The sequence below is a fragment of the Chrysemys picta genome, chromosome 19 (assembly GCF_011386835.1).
Source record: "Chrysemys picta bellii isolate R12L10 chromosome 19, ASM1138683v2, whole genome shotgun sequence".
Taxonomy (NCBI): Eukaryota; Metazoa; Chordata; order Testudines; family Emydidae; genus Chrysemys; species Chrysemys picta.
In genome coordinates, this window is record NC_088809.1 from 9,035,542 (window position 1) to 9,056,583 (window position 21,042).

A 21,042-nucleotide genomic window follows, 5' to 3' on the forward strand; every position below is an offset into this window, starting at 1 on the left:
CAGATCAGCTGAAATTTCTATTCTATTTACTAAAAAGAAATTTTAATGCTAATCTCAGAAATAGATACTGCCACACACTGCATTAGGGAATAAATTTCTGTAGCAAATCAGAATCCCATCCTCATTTGTTAAGAAAAAACATAGGTCTCTTTATACAAACCAAACAGCACTTTCTGATAATATGTTGACTTAGTTTGTTCTTGGCTTCCTATCTTGCGCAACATATAGAATAAGTTACCTGAAAATGAGTGAGCATGTGTACTAACCATTGCAATAACCAGAGGCTTAACTATTAGTTACATGTTGGTGATTTACACAAGAAGGAAATACCTCTTATCGTGATTTCTATTCCCACTACCCAAAATGCTGTCCAGTGTAGTCCTGACTATCCAAATTAAATCTGTTTTAATGAGATTGTTGCATTAACTGAAAGCAACTCATTTTCAGAATCAATTCTGATTAGTATTTCCTTCACATCTATTTTTGTGACTCCATTTATACACCCAAAAAAACCACTGCAAAATTAGTCCCATTTGCAAGATTGAATATACTTGATGCTGGGAGATGGCAGACTCCCTTAGGGATTTTTATGAGGTTGCGTAAAAGAATTGTTTTACCCTTTACCAAACAAAATTATTGTGTAAGGGGGCTGTATGTTAAATATGAACCATAGTCCTCTAAAATTAGAGTTATATAATGCAAAATAAACAAAGAATGACAATTTAGACATAATTCTCATTTCTTTAGTCTTGGCCACCATCTTCAAATTTCTCTAGTACTTCTGAACGTAGGGGAATAAGCTAATGAATGTTTTGATAAATGAAACGTGGTATAAGGAGGAGAAAGTGGGAGACAATGGGCAAAGAAATGCAAATAAAAGGCTACTCGCAACAAATTCAAAATCAAGCCTTATTTACAGCAGGCTAAAGATAGCAGATTGTTCAAAGACCCCAAGTACTCCTCAATTGCCAGATGAAGGCTGGTTTCTTTTAATATTATATTTTTCCAATTAATCTCATTTGTACTTTTTTTGGCAAAGTCCAATACGTGGTTCCAAGAGCAACCTAGTTGGTACATAAATGCTTCAAAATGTGAGAAGTAAAAATGTGTCTTCTGTAGGGTTTTCTCTGGCAATATCTCAATGTATATGTTCCAGTAGCCATGGAATTGAACTAAAAAACTTCTGTACACAAATAAATGTAACTGTTGAAACAGTAATAGGTTGAAAATATTCTAAGTAATAGCATATAAGAAACTAGTTCAGACAAAGATACAAGAGACAGAACCCTAGACCAGAGGAAATAATGTCATGTAACTGAAGCAATAATCAAGGTTTTATCTAAAGTTGTCAGTTAATAATGCTAAAAACTCCCCCGCACATCATCTTGAAAGGAAACCTGCTCTCATCCCCTCAAGCCCACTGGATGCAACTTCCTAAAACCACCACTAGATAGAGAGAAGATGAATGATCAGATTATTTTATATCACAGGCACAAGCTATCTTTGTAGATCTAGACCCATGTAAAAGAAAGAGTTGATTAGAGACATCTTTCAATGACTTGACTGTGAAATAGATGCATTTCTCTTTATTCCCCTTATTTGGCATTTTGTACTTGAAGACTTGTGATTAAAAAGTTAAAAAATAAAATCTCCGCTCAATTTATTTTGGATATCTAATAATCTTCAGGAATTCAAGAAAAATACAATATTTTCAATCAGCACCAAAAACAATGCATTGTTTGTAGAGTAGTAATCTTAAAAGCCAAAGAAGTTACATTTATAGAAGGAATATTCAATGGGTAGAAAACAGCAATGTAGTAGTTCTGTCTACCCCTTGTATGGGTAATTCTTTTATAACACACAAATAGCTCAGGGAAGTGTGTTCTCCCGTAACTTAAGACAGGATTATTCGCTATGGATAAGTATCTTTTTCTCTTTTCCATACTGACCTGCATGCTGCCAAGCAGGATTGATTCTTTGATGTATTGGCTTCAACACAAAAGTAATTGCAGATGGGGGTCTCTGTTTTTACATCATCTTACTCGCACATGGAATTTTTGCATCCCACCTTTAAAATTTAACTTGGATACCACTCAGGGGTCACCAAATGAAATTAATAGGCAGCAAGTTTAAAACAAACAAAAGGAAGTATTTTCTCACACAATGCACAGTCAGCCAGAGGATGTCATGAAGACCAAGACTGTAACAGGGTTCAAAAAACTAGATAAATTCATGGAGGATAGGTCCATCAATGGTTATTAGCCAGGATGGGCAGGAGTGGTGTCTAGCCTTGGTTTGCCAGAAGCTGGGAATGAGCAACAGGGGATGGATCACTTGATTATCTGTTCATTCCCTCTGGGGCACCTGGCATTGGCCACTGTTGGAAGACCGGATACTGGGGAAGATGGACCTGTGGTCTGACCCAGTATGGCCATTCTTATGTGCAGAACATATGCTGCACCACCCCCATTTTAAGGTTACCAGTGTCCTATCTGCCAATAGATGAACTTAAAACCTTCCCTCCTATTACAATACATAGCTTCATAATAGAGAATGCTTTTATATGATTACGTATAAGAGCTTAGAGAAATCGTCTTTCAGAAAGTGCTTGATGAGAGAGCACAGTACGTGTAGGACAAAGGAAATCAAGACTGACTGTTGCACTGGCTTGGCTCTCTCTATGCTCACAGACAGAACACTTCCTGAGTCCGCATGTTTTGCTAGCTTCACGAGTAAGTCCTAAGACAACTCTCTAACATTTCGGGATGATATGCTGCTTGAGACAATCTAAATTTAAGCTTACTGATGCAACATCAGCTTGGAAGTTAGAAGTTTTTTTTAAATGACAGGAGTCAACAAAGAGCCGGATCTGACGGAGCTTCTACTAAAGTCAATAGAAAATTTGCATAAAATAGAGTTATAGGAAGAGACCCTCAAACTGTGAATCTTGTGTAATAGTTTCCACTTTAACCAGCTTCACAATAAAGTGACCTGAAGAACATTCTAAACCGTTAGTTCTGTTCATTTGTATCTGATGAAGTAGTAATATTTCTGCAGAACTAACGTGAATAGTTTTTATACTTTCTTTTACTGAAACAGAAAACCAGTTCTGTTTTACTTCAAAGATAACAGACTGTGCACTTACTGTACTGAAAGTAGAGGAGTGAAGACAAGTATTTAAATTCAGTGACCAAGCAGGCTTTTTAATAGCTCTTGTATTTATGCAGCTAACACCAATGTAGCTAATACCTATGATCCTTCTAAAGATTGATTGAGAGATAATTATACTATTATGTAGAGCAAACCATCTATTAGTTTAATGGATTTTATACAGGGGAAGTCACTCCAGGTACAGAAAGTAAATGCGCATATTTCTATAATTCAAAACACTTGTTTATCTTCCTCCACACTTGCCAGAGACTTTCCCTCTTTGCTGCCCTCACCCTCAAAGGCTCCACACGGTACACTTCTGGCAAGAACAGCTGCCCTCTTACCTCCGTAACTAACCAATGCTGTGCCTTTCGTCTCCTAGCAGAGGTATTAGAGCAAGACAAGATGACCCCACCCTTATTAGCTCAGGGTCCTCCTCAGCTGTGAATTCAAAGTGGCGTTACCACAGGTCTGCCAGGCCAGCCCCATAAACACAGTTCATTGCCTAAGCTAAGATTACGCATGCTGAAGTTCAGCTTGGAGGATTAACTATATAAATCCTATGAAACGGTTTTAAGGAAAAAATGGTCATACCACTTTATTATTGGCCCATGGCATGAAACAACAGTTTTAAACCAGAAATTGACCTTTACAATCTCTACAACAAAACTTGGGGTTTAAAGATTTAAACCCCAGCTGTGGGCATACCTGGTACAGACAATGGCACACGCTGCGAAGCTGGGGTGGAAACTCAGAAGAGGAATTAATGATTGCATGGAAGAATTTCTCAGTCATCTGCAGGAGACTCCGTTGGTTGGCTTCAAGACTTTCTGTATGCTCCAATCTGCAACAGTCCCATACATATATGACAAGCTTTCAAAACGTTACCATTCAAAAAACATACAAGTTGCTCTTATATGTTCGATAGCATTTTTCAGTATAACATTACTAGCAACTTTGTGAAATGCTAACGATCTACCAATAGATTAAATCTATTGTGCAGATGTTTCTAAGAGGCAGAATGAGTTGAACAAAGTAGTTCACAAATATCGGGCCATTTTACAGCTTTGTAAAAAACCATGATAATGGAATTCTCATCCATCATTACCATGCACACGCAGTTTAGGGTCTCACATACCCATGCAGGACAAGAAGTCCAGCAACTGTCTACTAGAGTTGAGAACATCTCCAACAAGACAGGTATTGTTTGTGCCTTAAGATCCGCAGAAGTAACAAGTTTTGCCAGGGTCATGGTTTTATTGAAAGTTCAAGCAGTTACTGAGGTAGCCATAGATAGGTATGTTTCATGTCAGTAGAAGGGGTATTTACAAATGTGGCCATTTATTGCTTCCCAAAGTCAAAGATATGGATACAAGCACAGAAAAGGAAGCTTATGTTTTGGGGAAGCTATTTTAGCTAGTGTAAAATAAAAAAGAAAAGGGGGAGACAGAACAGAATTAGAAAAAAGCAACTACAAAATAACCATTTGGTATAAATTCTGAGGAGATATGGGAGTAATCAAGACAAAGTAGGCCATATAAAAGGAAAATCCTTCTATCTTAGTTGATCAACTGGTTCAGTGGCTTAGAGCAGATGAACTGCAGAACAATGGGCAAGAGTCACATATCAGGCCAGATTCTTATGGCCCATATTCAGGTACGCAGCGGTGGAGGAGGGGGAACTGACACGCCAGGGGCATCTACTCCCTTTCCCGTCCATGGCCCATGTAAATGTGCGACAGAGACTGCTTGAATTTACAAAGGGAGTCCCATAAGTTAACACTGTATCCGCCCAAGAGATCCTGCTGGTTTGCCACCCGGAATTGCAGGCGGGCTGTTGAATAAATTTTCCTCCCGAAAAGGTCCAGTCTTTTGGCCTCTGTTTTGGGGGGTTGAACTGGTGTGCCCTTGCTTGTCCTTTTTGTTGGCTGCTGAGATGACCAGCAAGCCTGGAGGTGGGTGGGTATAGAGGTACTCAAACCCTCTGGCCGGGACGACGGACTTCTTTTTGGCCCTTTTGCAGGTGGGAAGGATGGACGACGGGGTTTGCCAGGGGGCTGTGGCAATTTTCAGGACCCCATCATGCACTGGTCGTGCAACACAGCAGGGTAGAGGCCGAGAGCACATGGAACAAGGTGTCCACCTGCTTGGCCATCTCCTCCACTTCTAGGCCCAAATTCTCAGCCATGTGTTGAAGCAGGGCCTGGTGTTCTTTAAAATCGCCCAGTGGGCTGGCCCTTGAGGGTCCCATCACAGTCTCATCCCCGGGGATGAGGACGACAACTGTACTGGGGAGGCCCCGGGGTATGACCCCCCCAATGGGGGAAGGGAGTTTGGTGGTGGGCATTGGCTCCTCTACGCCAACCTCTGAGCGCATTTCCCACACCAAGCCCGGAACCGTCAACTGTTGCTCCGAGGCGGTGGCCAACAAGTGGTGCAAGGGGGGCATCGGCATCACAAACATGCCACACGCACTTCAATAGGGCCACAGCATTGGCCATTGGCCATGCTGCCACAGCGGCACCATATAATTTGACGCAGCATCCAGTGCCCAATCGTGCTGGTGATGCCTCGGCAAGGGGCTAAACTGCCCTTCCGTGCCAGAGGAATCCCCTTGTGGTGGAGCCATTGATGCCTGCGTTTGTTAGCTGATCGTCGCCACGGGAGACCGGTGCTTCGAATAGGAGGACTGGTACCGCGACGGAGATCGTCCCCCTGGAGTGGGTGACAGGGACCTGCGCCGAGAAGACGACCAGCAGTAGAGTGTGAATGGTACCGGTAATACAGAGACCGGCGCCTCCCACAGGCGACCTACATCAAGAGGGTGGAGACCATGAACGCAGTGCCGGTGATCTAGGCTGAGCCCCTGAGGATCTGGGCTGCGAAGCATAGATCTATGGCACGGAGTCGGAGAGCATGGCCTCGGCTCAGGAGATCGGTGGCACTCAACTGCCTCTGGGGGGTCTTGGCGACTACCTTGCCTAGTAGGGAGCCTTTGCCACTCCCTGGGGCACACGCAGTGCCAGCAGCGCTAGTAGAGGCCTCTGCTCTCTATGCGCCAGGAGAGCCTGGGAAGGCATCGATACCACCACAAGTCTGCGTCCCCTACTGCTCCGGGGAGTCGGCGGTGGATCCTGTGGGGGACTAAGGGCCCTGACTGGGGAGGCACGTCCACGTGGCTCCAGTGTGGGCAGGCAGCCCGAACTGGGTCCTTTGCCCAATGCCCCCCATGGCCTTTCTTCCCTGGTGCCAGGGAGCTGTGTTTCTTAGTCTTCTTCCTGGGCACGGTGGCGGAGAGTGGTGCCGGGGGTGTGCTATGCACTGAGGCCAAGATACTAGCAGTAGAGTTCAGACGGGACGGCTCAGAAGCCAGTCGGAGGGCAGTCTCCATGAGGGGAGCCCTCAATTGGATGTTGTGCTCCGTCTGGGTCCTAGATCAAAAATGTTTACAGACACGATACTTGTCCTTCACATGTGATTCCCCCTAGCACTTGAGGCAACCGCTGTGGGGGTCCCTAATAGGCATATGCCTGTTGCAGTCCGAGCAGGGCTTAAACCCCGGAGGACCAGGGCATGTCACGCCTGGGGCGAAGTCCTCGATGGGACTCTAACTTCTAACTACATTTAACAATTATTTAACACTAACTTCTATAAACGAACTATTTACAAGGCCCTAAGGCTTGAAGTCAGAAGAGATGAAATGCCTAGCCCTTGCCATGCAAGGGAAGGCCCTCTGACTAACCACCACGGGTGGTAAGAAGGAACTAAGAGGGCGTAGGGTTGGCAGCTCCTGATATACCGACGCCCAAGCGCAGAACTCAAGGGGGTGCCACAGATGACCCTACGGATACCGCTAAGGCAAAAATCTCCGACTACGCATGGGGGTGAGCACACACCTAGAATGGAGTCAACATGAGCAAGCACTCAAAGAAAAATGAATCCTGTCAAATTAGTATGGATGGGAAACAGGCTTATAAATAATCACGTTAATTTTTTTCACATTGCAAACCTTGTAGGATCCACCTCAAAGCTGACATGTTGCCATTCAGAGGATGTGATCACGGTCCTTAATAGAGGTTCCAAGAGCTTCTGCAGATATGTAGCACCATATACCTATGGAGAAAATACATCAGAATGTGCGGCCAGGCCAGCATAACTCCAAGCACAAGAATATTTTCAAATACTGAGTATGTCAAGCTTTACATACTAATTCTATTTTGTCCTGCATCTGATTATGTTTGTACAAGCAATGAATCTTAAAATATATTCTCAGATTATGTAGTTCTCATAGCCAGAATGCTACATACACAAGCAAACATATGCACAAGAAATGTGACTGCCTAACAGGTCCTAAAATATTAGAAGATGGATAAGAAGAGGGTTATCTAGTCCAACCACTTGCATCAAATAGGAAACAATTATACTCTCCTTGCATTTAATGATCATTGACTTGAATGTGTCTACTAAGTGTGCTATAAATACTTCTACTATGCAAACTTTTCCATTATTGTATTCAACTTCCGCCCTGGTAGCTCTGAAACAGACGCACCATGCAGGATGAATACTGGGCTCTCTGGAAACTTTTAAGGGGGCCTCCAGATTAAAGTGTGAACTAAAGAGGATGTGTCATGAAGTCTCCACAGAAGTTTTGCTGCACCACCCCATCCCAAATCAGGCCTCGGCATGGAAGGTCTCCAAGGATTAGACACCATACATCTTTATAAAAAATAACTGCATGGAATCTTGATGAACTTTCAAGAGTTGCCTGTGATTGTGTAGACAAATGCAGCCATCAAGTTATAGTTTGCACTCTCCAGTCATCAGAACTCTCTTATCTTAATGTAATCCAACTGCAGTTTCACATTTCTGAGTTAATACATTTTTTCCTGTTAGTCTTTCACTCTTCAAAAGAGTTTTATAAATAGGAATCTAAGCTCATATAACTTACCTTAAAACAGAAAGTCATTATTTTGCTGGCCAAGCTATTTCCCCTGAACAGAGTCTGCATGGAATCTGCCAGTTCCACTTCCTTAGAAAACATGTTCCAAAGCAGCTGGTAGAGCAAGTGCCGGGAGTCAAAGAGGGTGACCAGGACACGAGCTAGTTCATCCTTAAAGAACAGCAATAAAGAGGTTAGTGAGTCAGAGCAGTAAAGAGGCTGGATTGTGAAGAGCTCCCCAAACATCTCTAATGTATCCTGCACTAGAAAAAGAGGTCTGACAATTTGCCTCAAGTATTCTAGCTTGCGCTAAATATTTCCTTCCATTTAGTAGTTTGTACTGTTTTGAAATATTTGACCACATTAAAATTTGTATAGCACAGGCTGAAGCATGGTCTAGTGTAAGAATTCCCCTGTTAAGTCTTGCAAGTAAACCTTAAAAAGTGTGCTCATCCCATTCCCCACTTCTAATTTTATTTCTAAATCTCTCAAGTACCCCATCAGACCATGTTATAATGGTAGGTTCTTTAGTATGTTCCTAAAACCATCTCACTTGTGAGCCTATGACAAACCAAGATGGAAGTCTAATGGATTCGCCCACTGTATAAACAGAGCACAGACTGAGATTAGGGAAAAAGCACATTAGGTTACCAAAACACAAGCCTACTCTGGTATTACAGTACATATACCCAACAATCCCCACACTGAGCAACATTAAAAGGACAAGGAAAAACTATTTTACCATTACAGGCTAACAATTACTGTTTCAAGAACTATTTTAAAATATACCACAATGCTTTAGTCTAAACTAAAGCGCTCAGCAAAGTAGACCCAGTCACAGTTGTGGAACCCTCTGAGAAAAAGGCTACATATTACAACACATAACTGGGTAGCCTCAACGCTTCATTTCTTTAGAAGACTTTTGTTTCAACATTATCGTTAAATTGGCAGAGCAGTAAATTTAATTCCAAGTCTTATGCAAGACTTTTTGAAGGAGATAAGCAGGTTACACCTTACAAAACAAAATGCACTCAGGGTTAACAAATATCATGCAACTGGAAATGGGAATCAACTTACCCACTGCGAACAAGGGACCACATTGGCCAATGCCATAGCAATAGGTAGCTCTCCTTGGTCACCCATCATAGTGACCAATTCCACCAATCTCTCAAACCGATCTGCTAGTACAGTTTCTGCTAGCGTATCAAACTCTGTACCCTGCTGTAGAATTTTGGTGAGGACTTCCATGAATGTAGCTCTTGTTTGGAGATCTTTGTGATAACCTAAGCCTAACAAGATAGTAACAAATAAAGACTTGAGTAATGAAGTCATATACTTCTTAATTAAGGCTCAAGCCTTCGTATGTGAATCATAAACAGTTGTTTCTAACTACTTTACCTATTGAGTGCATAAGGCCACTGTCCACATTAGCATTGAGTAAGTTTGACATAGCAAGAACAGTGCAGTGTCGCAACGAAGCCAGTCTTCGAGACATTCCACGTTTCCTGCCACCTGTTTGTGCACTTTCATCTTCAACTTCACTACAGTCATTTAGAAGATTCATAAATAGAGTGAAATATCTAAAACAAAAATAACATTTGTAGATCTGGATAAGTGAGAATTTTTTTTACAGAGTCAAAAGTCTTCTAGCAGAATGGTCTAGGATATAAAATAGAACGACTCTGTTGTACACCTCCCAGAAATACAAGTTAGACTTGCTCTGGGTATTTTTCTCTTTTTTGTTTTGTGTTTTACTATGATTATTATTATATACTACAGCTTTTAAAGAATGTATTGTGAGAGTGGGAAGGCAGTATCATAAACCCTGCATGGAGAATTCCTCGGACCAGGCAACTGAATTTCATGGGATTGTTTTTCTAAAAGATTGCATATTCTTCCATTCATAAAATTAAAATCGAAACAAGATAATTCTGTGAAACAAGCATATACACACGCTTGGAGAAAACAAAGTTACATTTAATGACTGCTTTCCAAATATTTTTGCTTTTACAAATTGAAGTGTTTGCTTAAACCTATGAGGTGGAGATTTGCAAATTCAGAGGATATACTCCCTGAATAAAATTAACCCTTACAAGATTAAAAAAGAAATTTACTTCATAATAAACACAGAAAAATGTATCTGCTTTAAATTATAGTATAATTGAAATTGTTTGACTATTTACTTAAGAAATAATTGGGATTTGGCTTCCATCAGTTCAACACCATCTCCTTCTTCAGGCTGTAGTGGAAGCCCAGCGAGAAGAGAGACCACTGCTTCCATACTTGCTTGGTCTAGATCTCTGAATCAAAAATGAAAGAGTTAAATTAAACAGGGCCAGTGCCCGGCCTTTCCTTTGATGGAGTACTTAAGGAGTCATCTTTCTTCATAAGCCTAACTGCAGCTAAAGTGTCTCTACTGCATTCTTTTTTAAAAAGCTCCATACATTAAAAAAAACACAAACCTCTTGTATACTATAGCATAGCATAAAGCAGTACATCAACTTTGGACAGTGAGTTACGACCAAATTACACATTTAAAAAATAACCCCAAAACACAGCAAGTGACAGCATATATATTTCTTCTAACTTTATGTAGCTCATTTTGGCTACATATCCAAACAGACTTAGGATCTGTCCTGTTCCAACTAAAGTCAATGAATTTCTACGAACATCAACAGGAGTAGGATAAGGCCTGGTAAATACAAGTTCAGGGCTATAATCTTAGTCTAAAAACCGTACTGTGCCTACTAAATATCGAAGTCTAATTTATAAGATACTTATGGATCATATAAGCATGATCACACTTTCTGCAGTTCTCAGAATGACATTAGCTTTGGTCAAGTTCATGGCAAGTCCAAATGATTCTCATTCATAATGATACAGGTGAACTGATTTTTTTTTTTTGAATCTTCAACCATTTGTTTAAAAAATTGTAGGTTTAATCTTAAAAATGACAGTTACATAGTTTAAACAAAATGTTAATTTCCTCTTACTTGCCAAAACTGAAGTTCAGAGTTCTGCATTTTCCCTTAGGTTGTAAGACATGCAGCCTATGTTCTGTTTCAAGGTGTACAGTATAAAGTAACAAGAGAAACAGAACCTGAACTTGCGTCTTGGTAAGCAAAAATCCTTGAACAATACAATGAAGTTTTCTTTTCAAAGGAAGCCTTGAACATGTATTTCCTTTATAGTAAAATACCCAAAAGAAGTTTAAACATTTTATCATATTACATATCACCTTTAGCAGATGAGGGCTTCTCTACAAAAATGTTTAAGGCTGGATCTGCAAAAGGATTTAGGTACTTAACTGCCACTTTAGGTGCCTCCCAGAATCTGGCTGTGTTAGGATTCACAAAGCACCGTTCAGCTGCTGCTGAACCTATAGGCACCTAAGCTTGTTCGGCACCTACATTTTTTGCAGTACAAAGTTCCTAGGTGCCTATGTTTCTGCTTCTGAGCATGCACATTGCAGCCCCACTCCGGGCATCCGGATGCCTAAGGTTCAGAGCAATGCATGAACCAGGGAAAGATATAGACATTTGGTCATCTAACTGTCGGGCCCAATCCAGTAGGCATGCTCAGAGTACACCTACCAGATCGGGCCCCTACAGATGAGCTTACTCAAAACACTAGGGGAGTAGCCGGGGGTGGAGGACAAGGACTTCCATCGTAACTTTTAGTCCAGTGGTTAGGGTCCTCCCTGGGGAGACCCCCAGTTCAAATCCCCCCTCCACCTGATGAGTAGAAGGGATTTGAACTGGGATCTGCCACTTCTCAGGTGAGTGCCCTAACCACTGAGCTATGGATATTCTGATGTGGGGCTCCCTCACTCTCTCTTGTTGAAGCTGTTCCACTATAAAAATAATATTAATAAGTAATTGGAGCAGGGGGACTGGATCCTGGGTCCTTCATCACCCAGGGAGTGCACTAACCAGAGAGCTAAAAGTTATGAGGAACATCCTCCTTCTCCTTCCCCTGGCTTCAGGCTATAAGAATAGGTGCCAGAGAAGGGTCTGGACTCAGGCACCTCTCCCAGGAAGAGGGGTGGAGCTTAGCACACCCCCCTGTGGTTGGCATCTCCAATTAGCTCCTTGGGCAACGAGCTGCCTCGCATACTTTTTTGTGAATCCCATTCTCAGGCACCTCTCCCCCCCATTCACAGAAAAGAGAGCCCACATGCTGACACTCAGGCTTTGAATGCAAGTGATTTTCTTGGTCACCTTAATTGATTGTGAATCTAGCCCCAGCATGACTCTACTCTCCACTAGTCTGCTGCAGACCATCTGCATGGACCCTGCTGATTCACAGTAACAGTTCATTCACATGCTCTCATCTACTCCCACTTGAAAGAGAACTAGACGAAAGCCCATTAACTAATTGTTAATGTGTCAGCAGTGTCCACACAGTTAGTCCACGGAAGGCTTGTGAGGGGCAGGTTCACACCCCAGCTTTGCCATGAACTAAATGGTCACGTACTCAAGCCCTGAGACCCATTAGAAGTACGATGCCTAGCTTATATCTATTCCTGAATTAACATGCTAAAAATAGTAGTGCAGCCATGATAGCACGGCCAGCAGCAGCAGCGCCACCATGCTAGCAGCTCCAAGCACAAGCTAGTCTGAACCCCACGGGTATGCGTCTGGGGCTGCTAACCTGTGTCACCGCTGCAGCTGCACTACTATTTTTAGCATGCTAGCTTAGACAAGATCTTGCCTGAGTATGTCTATGCGAGCTGGGAATCACATCCTTTAGCATGCAATGTAGTCATAGCCACAGCAGGAGAATTCTATCAACCTCTCTTACCTTGTCAGGCATTTTACATCTTCATCTGTTGCTTGGTTGGATGTGCCCATAACCCAGTCTGTCAGATATTCCACCATTTTGTTCCTATAAGAAATAATGCAGCACAGAAAACTGAAAATATACTGTCAGAAGCGGATGTTGCTCAAGATGGTATTTTTAATTATTAACTTTATATTTTAAAGACACATTTAAACTGCAAACCTTAACGATTAACTCGGTTTAGTAACTGGAGGGTATTGATTAAGGCTCTGATCCTGCACTGACTTCCATTAGAACCCTGCACCCATGTAGAGTCCCTACTGTCAGACTTCAAGAGGACTCTGCACAGGCATAGAGGTCCATGGTAGCAAACCCTGATGCAGGATTGAGGCCTAAATTAAATACAAAGAAACAAGAAAATGTTTTGCATGTTAGTAAGAAAGTGTCACCCCCATACCCACCTGCCCACTATACTCCACAAGAGAACACTACCCCAAATAGAACCACTATTATTATTATGAATCATTATTATTGGAATTACTGTTTAATTTAGTACTCACCTAAATTTCATCTCTTGGCAAAATGAAAGGTCATCTCGCCTCTCCATCATTACCTCCACTAGTTGACAGAGTTTCGTTTTTATTTGAATTGCATGTACCAAATTTCCAAGCACACGTACATATCTGTGAAGGTCAGAAAATGTAAAACACTAAATAAATTAATTTCACAGCATGGGGGGGGGGGCGCGCACAGAAGAGGGGGAACACATTTGAGGAATTTCTTCTGGTCGTCTAGAATTACACTTGTATAACCAGTCATTGCCGACCTTGGGCCGGATTTTCCAACCTGTGCCCAGTGGCCTTTAAACCAGCTTGAGATAGCCAGTGAAGAATTTCCTCTGTGCAGGGGAAGCTGTCTGAGATGGCTTTGCACCATCCTACACTGGTTCCCACTTACCCCCACAGACATAGTGGGAGAGAGACATGTCCTGAATTTTTGGTGGTTAGGGAGTGAGAGAAAGGGAGGAGATGGGGAATGGCGGAGATGATAGCTCCACTAGGTTTGACTGTCTACTGGTGGACCTTACATCATGGCAAAAAAGCAGAGTTGCTCCCCTATCACTTTAACTTCTGCCAGGGTCTGAAATTCAGAACATTAACCAGCTTCCTACATCCTTGCTATTGCACCCGAACAGAGCATGGAGGGTGGTGGAGACACTGCCTGATTATCTAAAAAAACGTACTCTGCAGAGGGGAAACAGTCAAGATTTCTTACCTGACTAGATTTAGCATCATGGTCTCTATACTAGCTTGCCCCAGATGTTCTGAGCTCCCTTCAGTATGATTATCAAGCAGGTTTTTCATTATAGCAATTGTCTGCTCTACAAACTGTGTGTTGGTCTCAGTTAACAAAACCTATAGGAAGAAGACATCTAGTCATAATTCTTAGAGGCGATCCCCAAAAATAACTGAATGAAATGTATATAGTATTAGTAAATATTTATATTACTGTAGCACTCGGCAGAAATCTAATGGAAAAGTATTGTTCTGATTAACCTACTCAGAAGAATTCCAACACCTAACAGAGTTATGGTCTCAGAAAGTTTATCTAATAAAGACAGCATTTTCTCAGAATATAAATCCTATTAAGTAGGAAGATAGTTAAAATATAGAAACTTACAAGGAATTTAAGCATGCTAGACTAATATAGTCTGGAATCTCAAATGCAAATTAAGAACTGTATGGTCTAGTCACACAAATATCATCCTGATGCCTTCCATCATGTAATAAATACTTCTCTGGCTCTTTGTGTAAAAACACAAACATAAAGAGGTAGGTATCAATTTTAAATATCTATGAATGGTAAGATAGCTGATATTTTCAATATGATAAAAATATGAAAACATATCCAAACATTTTACCTGTCCTTGAGAGTCAAAAAATTTGCTGATGGTATTCTTCAGTTTGTTAAACAGCATTGGATAAAGTGCTGGACTCAATTCCAGACCCACCAGATCTTTAATATTAGTCCGTATCTGAAGTCCCACTTTCTCATGGTTACAGACCATTAGTGATAATAATCTATCTATGAATTTGCTAACAGGAGTCTCTGCATTTCCCTCGGTGGATATCATAGATATCATGGAGCCCTTACGCTCATTGATTGGACCCATGGGTGGGCTGTAAGTTGCTAATCCTGCATTGCTACGATGCTGGAGACACACTCCTCCGAGAGCACACAAGAACCCTGTCATGTTGATCCATTCCTGCAGAGAATCTGTGTCAGACAAGTCTATGGAGCCTCCCCCACTAACATGAGACATTCGTCGCCTGACAATTGTCTTGTGAAGACTATCAGTAACCTGGAAAAGAGTTGTTCAAAATGAGATCGCTCTCGAATTACAAGCAATTATCAGATAAAGAAAACAGAGATTTTAAATATCATTCAATAAAGAAATCTAATAATTTATAAGTTTACAACAATGTCAATAAAAAACAAACTATTCAATTCTCAGGAGATTTTGCAAATCTTTACATCAAGAGCAAGTAGGCAGGAGTGTGTAAACTGAAATGTATCTATACAGCACATTCTCTGTCAACCACTTGAAAAAAACAGACTATACTGGCTTATGATTGCTACCAATGATACATTTACTATGAAAATAAAGGTTAAAAAGTAAGGGAGATGTGAAAATGTTTGACTTCCCATAAGCTTGAGAAACACTGATTCTGATCATAACTATGTTTCCAACTATACTCTGTACTCAGTGAAGTGGGGAGAAAAAGTGAACCCGCTAGTATTATCTAGAGGTAATGCTCAACTCAGTGCATCACCACAGAGCACACAGGAACAACTCATTAGCTATGGAATGAATTCAGAAGTAACTCAAGTCACCCATATGAGGGATTGATTGAAAAGTGCTAATGTGCAGATACTTTTTTTTTTTAAATGTAAGTTTAGATATAAATTAATATGGTCAACTTAAATGACTATTTAGAAAATACAAGATTTCTGTCAGCATGTCTGATAACTGAATAGATAGAAAGCTTCAGAATACCTGGCCATCTTCCATTTTGGTCTTTGGGTAGTTGAGGATTAGTTTTGTAGCTTGTTCCCACTTTGCATGTGTATCTTCCCATGCCTAAAATACAATACATCAAGAATTTCAGGTAGTTACCTCAAATTACTTCCTACAACACTACTGAATGCTTTCCACACAACATATTTTCAGCTACATATAAGAAACATTTTCATAAAGAGAAAACTTACTTCAGTGTTGCCTGCAGTTGGATGTTCAATGCGCCTTAATAATGCCATCACTCTTTTCTGAAGAGCTGCTCTCCCTAAGCAAGGAGTATACAATAACATTAATGTATCAGCCATTTTTATTTTAAAATAAATCTTTATTAGCGATGAAAGCTTGCATAAATAAAAATGAATATTCTTAAAAAACCCAGAAGACTTCTTTCTAAGACTTAATCACAAGCACATTTGTATTATAAACAAACTTTTTCAGGGAAACTCTCTTTCACTTAACTACCAGGTCTAGGTGTTCAAAAATTCAGTCAATGTCTCCCTACAATACTTGATCTTATTATTACATAAGGATTGCAAGGAGGAAGCAATCTTCAAATATCTTGTATCAAAGACAGATTTTTAGTCTTTCTACACGTAACTTCATTCATGCAAATTTCCATTAAATCACATGATTGAGGACTAGAGATAAGTATTACAGCACTTCAGTTAGGACTAGCTTTAACATTTTGAAATATACTTTAAAGAACAAACAATACTCAGGTAGACAAAAAGTTTGATTAGTCTCTCCCTTCTTACCTGTTGACATCATATTGCTGACAGACGCAAACTCCATGAAGGTGTTGTAGTTTGGCAAAAAATTATGTACCGAGACCTCATCTACTCCACACCTGATATCTGCTTCCTCACAGAGATGACGGAAACAGGACATCGCAACAAGAACTGCCTCAATGTCAGGGCTCCACAGAAACATGTACAGGGCAACCTCTAATTTTGTTTGGGCTTGGCGACATATTGGAGTTCCACTGCATCCTGCTGTACTTTCCTTGGGGGGAAAATATATTTGCATATCTGGTAATATTACTTAACAGGCAATTTTCTCAAAATAGGTCTTTATCCCATTCCTCCTCCTGAACATTATTTGAATTCCAGGAGCACCCAACAGCCCCATCTGAGATCAGGGCTCTGTTTTACTGTGTATTTGTATAGCATCCAGGATGAGACAGTCCCTTAAACAAAGAGTGTGGCCCAGTGGATACAGGACTGGACTCAAGGGACCTGTGTTCTATTCCTGGCTCTGCCACTGGCCTACTTGGTGACCTTTGGCATGTCCTTTCACCCTCTATACCTCAGTTTCCCTGCTGTAAAATGGGAATGATACATAGTTCCTACATAAAGCACACTGAGATCTACTGAAGAAAAAAGTGTTATATAAGAGCTAGGTATTATAAATGGACAAGATATCTTAAGTGTGGGAGGAGGGAAGTATTATCAAATGCAGGTGTGTGTAACAACTTGTTTCTCCATTAATGTGTTTTTCACCAAAATAACGTAACCCCTCCCCATAAAATGATCAACATTTACTTAAACAGAAAATGTCATTAGTTTGATATCTGATGTGCGACTAGAACCTTTATATTTTCTTCATTCACCAGTAAACTTTAGAAAGGTGCAGTCTAGTAGTCTCAGCACAGGACTGAGAGCAAAGTATTTAATCCCATCTCTAACCCTTTGTGTTCTTGGAGAAGTCACTATTTCTACCCTACTTAACAAATAAATAAAAATGGGGATACTACTCATCTACCTCTCAGTAGTGTGAAAAACCAATTTATGTTTATAAACTGCTTCAAAGATTAAAACGTTTTAAGAGTTATGTACATTGTTACAGATTACCGAAAAAAGGTAATTTAAAAAAGGCACGTTACAAATCTTGGCTCATGACAAACTTCTGCTCAATTTTTTCCATAACTAATTCATGGTGTAGGTGAAGAGCTGAAAAAATTAGCGTATAAAGGGAGCCCCTTTATTCAAACAAGGATGAACACCTTCCTTGCCTTGTGCTTTTTTTTTTATTGAGCATGTGTTCAGATAGCATGGAGATTTAGAAATCTGAAGTCTGAGATGGAATAAATGCAGACCAATGTGTGAACAGATTATGGTTTTTGCTCTATGAAAATGACACCAAAATTTTAGTTTCAAACTCTTAAAAATATTGCATTTACTCTCGCCAGAACAGCACAGCAGCAGCCGCCATGATACAGAACAGCTGTGCCTTGATCAAACATCAACACCTAGCTCATGAGAAGTTTACGTTTAAATTCCCCTATACTCTTCCCCGCACCCACATAATGTTTAAAATACTTGAAAATAATCTCTATATAGGAGTACAAATGTAACTGATTTTGAGGGTGGCAATGGAGTTTATTTATTTTAAAGTATTAAGAATACAAAATGTTAATTACCATGGAAGAGTTGCCTTTCCCTTTCCTGAGGGTAGCTCCCGGAGCACAGCGCATTTCTTCATGATCAAGAGAAAGTTGACTAGCTCCACTGCCAGAGACATCACATCCTACCCCATAAAGGAAGAGAAAATGACAGGAACTCCTATCTGATTGCTGTAAAGAGAGGTAAGAAAAAATAGTCAATCACCCTACTTTTATAAGGGAAAAAGGATGGGTTACAGCAGCTACACTCACGAAAGGAAAACAGCACCTCTTCCATTTCTATAGCATCTTTCACCCTGAAGGCTCCCCAAGTGCTTACAAAAATTACTCATCGTAATTGCGTTACTCACCTCTGAAATGCAGCTACCTCTGGGATGGAATGTAGCACCTGTAATAACGCACACTGCCACACTACACAGCAGACAGGAAGTGAATACCACACCCAAGTCAAATGCAGAGGAAACTCAAGCTGAAATTTGGCCTGGAGAACAGGTCAATGCCCATACGTTTTCTAATACTGCTACTTATCTTGTCTGCACAAGGTGGCAGAGAGTTTATTAAACTGCTTGTTAAAGCAATACAGAGGAAAGTATTAAGAGAACTATGTTGTACATATTCGAAACAGAGGAACAAACACTGATTTGTAAATGCAGATGAGAAACTGGCAATGGAACTTTGTAAGATAAAATATGTCACATTAAGGATAGCCTGGAAATGCTTTTTAGCACTATGTAAGATACATCTTGACAGAAATCCAGCAAAGGCACCTATCCATTTTCTCCACATACTTCCTTCCCTCTGGGCATCTTTATTATTTAGAATGCCTGTAGATCTTGCATAGAATGACAAAAGCAGACAGATTTGACCTGCAAGAACTATCCTTATGCCAAGCTTAAAGGCTGATGCTTTAGGTAGCAAAGATTTCACACAATAGCCCAGGGAAGAAAATACTTCCCTAAACCTCACTTGAGGAAAAACATTGGGGCAAAAATGGAAGACTGCAGAGGGCCGTAAGAGCACAAGAATAGTTCATGCCCATCTGAAATGGGCATGTTTGTTCCAGAACACATCTCTGGAAGCTCCTTGAAGGCATTTCCTAAAAGAGGAGAAAATTAGAGTTCAATTCTTAAAAATAGGGACTATGGAATATGAAAATCATCAGTAGAATGAGCACATTTTACTCTGGGAGGACTTCTTTTTACACTGGAGGGAAGCAGAGAAAAAATTCCCTCAATCCCAAAAGAATGTTAACCCACATTTGCTGAATAATGAAGTGGAAACTGTTTATTGAAGTTGCAAGTCAAGAAAGTGAAGGAATTAAAGCTCCAATAAATGTTAATTCTGTTGTATATTTTATTGTGTATATTTCAGGTTTAACTGGATAAAACAGGAAGAGAAAATACTGTTTGCAAAATGGAGCAGAGTTAAAGTTGCTCTAAAAAACAACCGTTACTAGTTAAAATCAGTTAGGAAAAAGTAAGTGAAGTCCATTATTCAAGTCTGAATACTGGTGACAGTAGAATTTTCAGAAGATTTCTCAATCCATCACTAACTTCACACACTCCGCAGCTGGTCTCCCAGTAATCTACACACACGATCTATCCTTCCCCTTGCTGGTCATCCTCTACTGCAATGACCCGCTACCATTCCTTTCATGATAACTTTTGAAGTTATTTCCAGCTCTGCGCCTGATGTGACCAAAGTATACACCTTTGCACCTGTTGATTTCTAAGAGCAGAGTCCATTTCTCTCCAACAATATTTCTACCATAAGCATTCATCTTCTTTTCGGACCAGAAGACAAGTAAGGGTCTTCACCAGCACCACAACTCAAAGGCTTCAATTTTCGTTTTGTCTGCAGCATTAGTTTTCCAGGTTTCACATCAGTAAGTCGCTATAGCAAAATATTGAGCTTTTTACCAGTCAACCTTCGTACATTTCAAGATGCCACAGTTTTCAACACTTTTGGAAGGAAAGCCATGGCCAAGCGTGATGCCTCTGTTCTGCCACAATAGCTCTTGTTAGAGAAAACAGAGGGTTGTTTCCTGTTGCCTTCCCTCCAGTTTATGGCTGCCATGCGTTAAATCATGGTTCACCTCTTCCGCCATTTGATGACATTTCTTGCATCAGGGGTCCCACTATCTCCCCATGCCCTCATCTCTCTGAAGCCACTGACACTTTTTGAGGCTTCAGCCAGTTGCAGATAGTACTGCCATTGTGGTAGCAGGCAACAATACAGCCTGACCTGGTTGATTTTAGCAATCACCATCTAAATGTTCAGGAGAAAACAATTTGAGACAACTTTGTTAAAGACCCATTTCTCAGAACCGTATCTAGTACAAGTTTTACCTTAACTTTTCTACCAAGAAATGAAACAATAAATATTAAGATGATTCTTAACTTGAAGAATAGCAGATTCTGACTTAAAAGCCTTGGAAAATCTGATAGTATACTGCATACAGATCCAGTAAAGATCTGAATTAATTTGTACTCTGAATACCTGAGCTCTAGGGATAAGGACTTGAGGACCAATTGTCTTGAGAATTGACGTGATGTTTTGTTATGAGGAGAGGGTTTGTTTTTTTTAAAGTACATATCAGAAAATGAAAAGAAAAAAAAAAAGAAAAGAAAAGAAAAAACCAACTTACTACCTTGAATCAGCTGCCTCGAAGATGCCAGAGCATTGTTTGGGT

General features: G+C 40.6%; 1 protein-coding gene across 7 annotated transcripts in view; it reads right to left on the minus strand.

The window, feature by feature from the left end:
• Window positions 1-21,042, minus strand: part of NF1 (neurofibromin 1) — a 170,926-nt gene that overhangs the window by 100,792 nt on the left and 49,092 nt on the right. For 6 of the 7 annotated variants that reach the window (XM_008178856.4, XM_008178855.4, XM_042857833.2 and 3 more), the window contains exons 17-30: window positions 18,369-18,521; window positions 16,705-16,951; window positions 16,141-16,214; window positions 15,929-16,012; window positions 14,792-15,232; window positions 14,146-14,285; window positions 13,431-13,553; window positions 12,892-12,975; window positions 10,272-10,388; window positions 9,487-9,668; window positions 9,166-9,377; window positions 8,098-8,259; window positions 7,159-7,262; window positions 3,859-3,994 (exon numbers count right to left, since the gene is read on the minus strand). In XM_008178856.4, coding sequence (XP_008177078.1) covers window positions 3,859-3,994; window positions 7,159-7,262; window positions 8,098-8,259; window positions 9,166-9,377; window positions 9,487-9,668; window positions 10,272-10,388; window positions 12,892-12,975; window positions 13,431-13,553; window positions 14,146-14,285; window positions 14,792-15,232; window positions 15,929-16,012; window positions 16,141-16,214; window positions 16,705-16,951; window positions 18,369-18,521 — 2,259 coding nt within the window. Of the gene's footprint in view, window positions 1-3,858; window positions 3,995-7,158; window positions 7,263-8,097; window positions 8,260-9,165; window positions 9,378-9,486; window positions 9,669-10,271; window positions 10,389-12,596; window positions 12,734-12,801; window positions 12,976-13,430; window positions 13,554-14,145; window positions 14,286-14,791; window positions 15,233-15,928; window positions 16,013-16,140; window positions 16,215-16,704; window positions 16,952-18,368; window positions 18,522-21,042 lie in introns of those variants that run through there. The other variant, XR_010593768.1, reaches the window with a different exon arrangement.